The sequence below is a fragment of the Pelophylax lessonae genome, assembly GCF_965119305.1.
Source record: "Pelophylax lessonae genome assembly, chromosome: 11".
Taxonomy (NCBI): domain Eukaryota; kingdom Metazoa; phylum Chordata; class Amphibia; order Anura; family Ranidae; genus Pelophylax; species Pelophylax lessonae.
The window spans coordinates 187,828,054-187,834,969 of record NC_138778.1 but is presented as its reverse complement, the minus strand read 5'-3'; the positions used below and the strand labels follow the sequence as shown (position 1 = coordinate 187,834,969).

The 6,916-nt window shown below is 43.8% G+C and overlaps 1 protein-coding gene across 3 annotated transcripts in view; it reads right to left on the bottom strand.

The window, feature by feature from the left end:
• Positions 1-2,162: 2,162 nt before the first annotated feature.
• Positions 2,163-6,916, bottom strand: part of CDC27 (cell division cycle 27) — a 63,261-nt gene continuing 58,507 nt past the window's right edge. For all 3 annotated transcript variants that reach the window (XM_082271992.1, XM_082271991.1, XM_082271990.1), the window contains 2 exons: positions 4,009-4,189; positions 2,163-2,878 (listed from right to left, as the gene is read on the bottom strand). In XM_082271992.1, coding sequence (XP_082128118.1) covers positions 2,793-2,878; positions 4,009-4,189 — 267 coding nt within the window. In that variant the 3' untranslated portion in view covers positions 2,163-2,792. The remainder of the gene's footprint in view (positions 2,879-4,008; positions 4,190-6,916) is intronic.

Here is a 6,916-nt window from a genome sequence, read left to right as displayed (position 1 = left end):
TACCAATAAGCTTACCTAGATCAGTGGCTGAAAAACTAAAAGCCAGGGTGCAAGAAATTTCAGCTCAGCAACCGTTTCCAGGGTAAAGATCTGGCAAGAGATTCCGATCCATCTGGTGCCGACTGGAGCCACTTTAGGCTGATGATGAAGATGACACTTTTCAGAGCTTCAAATTACTTTACCAGAAGTGCACTCTTTCCCTGTAGTTGAATCGGTAACTATATGATCCTCCTGCCCTGTGTCAAACAAACTGATAAGTGCATCATTCAGCATCCCGAATATTCCTCAATCTTGTGAGATATTCTCCGCTGTGTATTTCTATGGTAAACGTAGATGGAGGCTGTCCACACATGCAACAACGTAGTTTTACTTAAGAGCCACTTTTTATTTTAAACTTTTAAATGTAAACGCTGCATTGCAGAGTAGGCACCAAAACCTGTCTGCTATGGCTTTCTCGTGAGCCTCTAAAAAAGGTTTCACATTCTTACCAAATCCAAAAAGTGTACTTTCAGTCAAATGCTAACTTAGGCTCATCTACTCCCACCCCCATTCTAAGACTATGGTATTTACCATGTAAAAGAAAAGAGGTGTATTACTTACCCATTCTGAAGCTGCTCCTGTCCAGTGAGATCACATGACCGACTTCAGTATAGAGGAGGGACAACCATCAACACACGCCCCACAGGTCAGCCTGGGGGCGACGTCATCACCCAGGCTCTACAGCCGTTGTCACTGCCTCTTCTCTACACCAAAGCCGGCGCTGGGACCCGAACAGCTTCAGAATAGGTAAGTATAGACATCTTTCTTTTACAAGATGGATAGAATAGTCTTAGAATGGGAAAGGGGGTAGATTTAGCCTTAGTTCGAATTTGACCAGAAATCCACTTTCATTTTAGTTACTTTAGGGCTAAGCCCTATCCACCCCAACTTGACCTGTCAAATGAGGACACCCTTACATGCCACTGAAGTGCTTACTGTCCAAGGAGGTGGGACTTTGTTCCAAAGTAAGGGAAGCCACGGTTGTCATAGCACAGTAAAACCAAATTCAGAGGTGTGCACTGAAGAGGCTTTGTAGGCGCATGCTCCTTACTTTTAAAAGCTTAAAATGGATGACACATTCACATTTGAAGTCAACCTGTCATCTACATAAACAAAAAAGTAAACCATTTTTCTTGCAGCTAAAACAAATGTGGCCTACTATGTGCCTAGTTCCAGTGAATTAAAGCAACCATGTCAGGACAAAAAAAAAAAAAAAAATACAAAATTGCAAAAGGGAAGGTATCTGCAGTAGAAGACAAACTGCATACTCGCTTCTCCAGTGGCACGTCTTTCTTTCCTTGTTCCAGTTCTGCAGCATCTTCTATTCTTTTTGGCATCCAACAAATCTGAGAGTGTCAGATGCCTGTGCCCCATGGTTCCATCCTCAGCAGTGACATAGCAGACAGAACCACAGGGCACTATTGGGGACAAAGCCATGCAATACTCCTGGAAGTGTCAAATGCTAAAGATGCTGGTGGAAGATGCAGCACTGGAACAGAGAAGTTAGGAGACAACCCTGGGAGTATAACAGCTCTTCTATTGCATGTACCTTCCTTCAGGAAATGTATTTATCCTGAGAGGGAAATTGTATTGGCTTGGCCTATATGCACCAAAGCTGTGATACATTCATAAAGAAAACCAGATATCTATACAATTCGGATGCTTAGTGGACTGGCTTATTGTGATTCACAAAATACCCAATGAATCCTAAAATTGGGAACTGTTCCTATTTTCCACACTAGCAGATTCACATTTCATTTTCCTCAATCAGTACTGCAAAATATGAGGAATGGTGTTCATGGCTAATAGGAACAGTCCCTGATGCGGAATACAAAAGTTTCCAGTTGTGCAGAGGACAGGTGGAATTTGACTGTAGTTAAGAATTGACCTTGAACAAAGCATACAGATCTGGAGGTCTGGTCTCAGGGGAAGGGGAGGATAAAAAGAATAGAATATATATAATCAAAACAATGAACGTTAAAAAGGATCCGTCACAAAGCAGGGAAGCTTCAGATGGAAAGTCTAATCCTATCACTCCTGGTCAGCAAACCACTTCCTGGGCAGTGATGTTACTTGCAGGACTCTCAAAAGGTTCAGATTAATGTCTATGAACTAGTACTGTGTTATGACAGATCCCCTTTAAGGTTCCATGTGAGAAGGACTTTGCTGTATGGGGTGGAAGCTGATAAGAGACTCTTGAATATAAGCTCAAACTGCCTATAATTTGCTTCTATTTTGGAACCATTGGCTGAATAAATATTATCCAGGCAAAAAAAATAATTCATCTAAAAACAGAGGGTTGATCCAATGGATTTGAAGATGTGGCATCTATGTATCCATCCATAGATAGTGGGAGTTTGGTCAAGTAAAAAGTCTTGTATCCGGTCTTGGTTCAGCTTCTTCAGCCTGACCAGGCCACACTCCGGGTTGAACTCTTGCGCTGCACACCCCTTGGCAACCCCAGGCACCTCAAAAGGCCAAGATTGAAGAAAAAAAAAAAAAAAGCCAACCGAGTGCGACCCACATATTGCACAGTCTTTAATTTTCTGCAGGACTTTAAAATCAGAAGGAAGAAGGGAGAGGAATGGCTGATGATGTCAGAGGCAATAATGATGATGAAGATGATGATGATGATACAAAGTGCCGGCCTGCGACAGGCATCTGAGAAGGCAAGGGTGAGAGGCTGGGAGTGTGGAGTAAAATAACAGTCAGACACCCCAGCGCCACATGTCCGGTGGGGAGCAAGGACCGAGTTAAAATTCGTCACTACTCTCTGCCGCGTGCAACTGTGTGTCATCTGCATCTGTCATGCTGCTTTCTTGCGATTCATCCGTCCCCACTTGACAGAAACAAAACAGAAACGTGTGTTAATCATTCCGTTCAAGCTGACCGCGTCAGATGTGAGAAAACTGTCAGCACGCTCTTACAGAAAGGATATCAGGGCCCTACATGCCTTTCTTCAAATAGCCTGGCCATCAAGATAAAAAACACAAATGCTAATTAGCTTTCAGCTTGGCTCCCTCTGCAGGCCGCTGATAACAACTGCTGCAAATAATACAATAAGACTGCTCTGTGTCATATTTATCCTTTAGCGTTTGACATTCCACGTTTATACGGCAGCTTATAAGGGCAGGAATAATTGATCAATCATCCACAGGAAATTAGGTACTCAATAGACAAATTGGGATTAACTATTTTCTTTGTATATCTGAGCACTGAACTGAACAATAGAAGGGTAAAACATGCAAATCGTGAATCCTGGTCGCAGTGATTCATAGTTTGGGAGATTTGCAGTTCAAATATTCATGAAAGGCAAACAGGTAAACACACCAATGAAAACATGATATGGGAGCGGTTTTCTCTGCTATACAATATAACTGGCATTTGTACTAAAGGCCCCATCCCCACCTGCGAATGGGTCCAATGCCAATTTCTTGCAAGAAACCCAGCTGTTGGCTCCTGCAACTAATTGCAAATGGGTTTGACACCAATTACTTGCCAGAACCGCAGCAGGGGGGTTCCTGGGGATTAGCTGCAGGAGGCAGTCTCTTTGAAAGCAATGGGAAAGCTACCAACTCCCACAGCCAATTGTGGCACTCACATATAATTGCTCGTACAGTCCAGGGCCAATCACTTGGAGGTGGATTCCTGCATGAGCTATTATATATGAGTGGTTGGGATAAGTGTTGTGAGCCAGCAGCCTCTAATTGCTTTCAAAGGGGCTGCCTTCCACAGCTAATCGCCGGTTACCTTCGATAAGGTTCCTGCATGTAAAACGGTGCCGGGTTTATTAACAAGTGTGAATGTAGCCTAAATCTATTCCAATAAACTTCTGTAATCCTCTGCACAGCACCAGTCAAAGCATTAGAAGGTGGAGCACATAAGCTAAATCAAGCTCTCACTCTAGACACACTGAGCCTACTTCTAGCGGACTGCAACTTTTTGGTGGTTATCCAAGAGGTTTCTCACCTGTTTCATAAGGGTAGCCCTCGCTGATTTGTTCTTCTTGAGTCACAGCTTCCTCATCATCTGGCAGGTAACGCTTGTCTATGGCCTCTTTAATCTGGTTGTTGGCTCCTTTGGGATCCAGATCCATGGCCCAGGAAAAGTTCATTAGGGCCAGATGTGTCTGACCCAGTTTCTTGTACACCTGATGGGAATAGTGATCAGAGATTAATGATATTAACTGAAAATGGCTGTGTATCAAAGTAGGCTTACATATTACTTAGTTTAACCCAAGTGACTAAGACATGGAGAACCTTGAAGAAGCAAGTACTTTTTGATCATACGGACAGGTACCCTATCAACATAGTAAAAGGATTAAAGTGACACTAAACAATATCCTTATTCTCCAAAAATAATTTATGCACATCCAGCACTTAATGGCCCTGTAATCTATTTTCATAAAATTATTTTGGTGTTTTTCTGCCTCCTTGTAAGATCCTCTATGGGCTTACAAATCTCTCCTTTTGCCCCCCTCGCTTCCATTTGGTTAAAACAAACAGTGCACATTAGTTATGTGCGCTGCTCTAAGCAATTCCTAAGGTTTGATAAAGGGGCAGTCCTATTGCTCTGAAACATGTAGCCATGCCCCTCCCACTTGTCACCATCCACGAGTAAAGAGAGGTGCTGATTGGAGCCACAGCCATCTTGCCACACTCGGAAAGGCCGCTGTTGCCTATGTACTTTCACCATGAACTCTGCCTCAGTCAGCCACTTGCCTACCAAGTTCTGCAACTTTGCGGTGATCTATTGAGGTCAATATAGGTTTATGACAAGCCAAGATCCACTTTGAACTTGAGTGTATTTTTATTGTCGTATTCTTTTTAATAAATCGCTACACCTAGATGGAGGCATCCTCGTGTTTTGTTTTATATACTGTATATCTCAAAGTCCCTAGCCCATCTTGGGAACAAGCAAAAGACTGTGGGACAGTGGAACCAAAGAGAACAAACGTAGTCGCCTTCTAACAGCAAGTCAGATCACAGCAGGAAAAAATAATGAGATTTTCACTTACCTTAAACATTTCTCTGATGTTCACAGCTCATTATTCTTAACAATTGGGTTCTACTGCCCTTACAGGAGTAGGACACTAGGCAGGAAAAAGCGTGACTACACCTATGGGCAGTCCCAGGGGGTATACACCCACTCTCAGCTATAGGCACTCAGTTTTGTTACAAGCAGTGTCAGAAGAAAGCCAACTCCACAGAGGGGTAGGTGCTGTGTCCGTCAATGAACATCAGAGAAATGTTTTTTTTTTTTTAACGGTATGCCAAAAAAATAGATTTTTGTAAGAACTTACCTTAAAATCCTTTTCTCTGAAGTCCATTGACAGACGCAGCTCTTATGCTTCTTCTACCATTGGTTATGCTGCCCCCTGCATGAGTAGTACTAGGCAGGAAAAAAACAGTTCACCACGCCTACGGGGGCTGTCCCTATAGGCATAACCCCACACCCTGCTTCAGCATATCAGTTTCGTTGCAAGCAGTAAGACGACACAAACCATCCCCATATCAGTGGGGCGGGTGCTGCGTCTGTCAATGGACTTCAGAGAAAAGGCATTTTACGGTAAGTTCTTACAAAAATCAGGTTTTCTCTATAATCCATTGACAGACGCAGCTCTTATGCTTCTTATACCACTGGGACGTCCCAAAGCAGTGTAGGCATGAGGGGTGGGGAGAACGCAAGACAAATAGTTTACGTAAAGTCCAAAGGCTAAACTTAGCCAACTGGGTAACATGAAGCTCAACCAGGAACAGGAGCTCACCCATGAAAGAGAAAACCCCCAAAGAGAAACAAACGATTCTCTATTAAACAGCAGCCTGCAAAACCTTGCGGCCAAAGGATGCATCCGAAGAAACCAGCAAATCTACCTTGTAGAATTTTTTAAATGTGCGCACAGACTACCAAGTCGCTGCCTTAAAAACCTGCACTTCTGAGGCCCGATGGCGAAAAGCCCAGGAGGCACTCAGCGCTCTAGCAGAATGCTCCTTCACGGGGAAAAGGCAGAACCTGACCCTTCAATGAATAAACCTGAACAACCGTCTGCCTAATCCATCTGGATATAGTCGCAGCAGACGCAGCCAAACCTTTATGAGATCCCTCAGTAAGGACAAAAAGAGCATTGGATTTCCTAAAGGACTCAGTGACTGTCGGGTAAACCCTTATCACCCAAACCACATCCAGAGTGTGCAAAGCAAATTCCTTGGGATGCTTAGGCTTAGGACAGAGTGAAGGCAACACAATGTCTTCATTGAGATGGAAATCAGGCACCACCCTAGGAAGAAAAGACGGATTAGGTCGGAGTACCACTTTATCTCTGTGGACCACCAAATAAGGAGACAGGACAGCGCCGCCAACTCAGACACTCTGCAGGCAGAAGTAATTGCAACCAGAAAGGCAACCTTCTGGGATAAAGAAAGCAGAGAAATCTCCCCAATGTTCTCAAAAGGAAGCTTTGGAAAAGCAGACAAAGCCAGATTGAGATCCCACGGAGGCAACGGGGATCTCCTCGGGGGAGCCAGATGAGACACGCCCTGAATAAAAGTGTGAATCAAGGCATTAGCAGCCAACGGACGTTGGAAGTAAAAAGCCAAGACCGACACTTGGCCCTTGATAGTGCCCAAGGCCAACTGCTGCTCAACCCTTTTTTGTAAAAAGGCCAAAACCCTAGCTATATAAAGAAAAAAAAAAAGCAAGGGAGCAGCTTCAGTGATTCACACCATAAAATATAGGATTTCCACGTACAATGATAGATCTTCCTGGAAGTCAACTTCCTGGCCTTCAATAGTGTAGGAATCACAGAGTCAGAAAGACCTCTAACTCAACACCTGACTTTCAACAGCCATGCCGTTACAGCCAGCGACTGTAAAGCAGG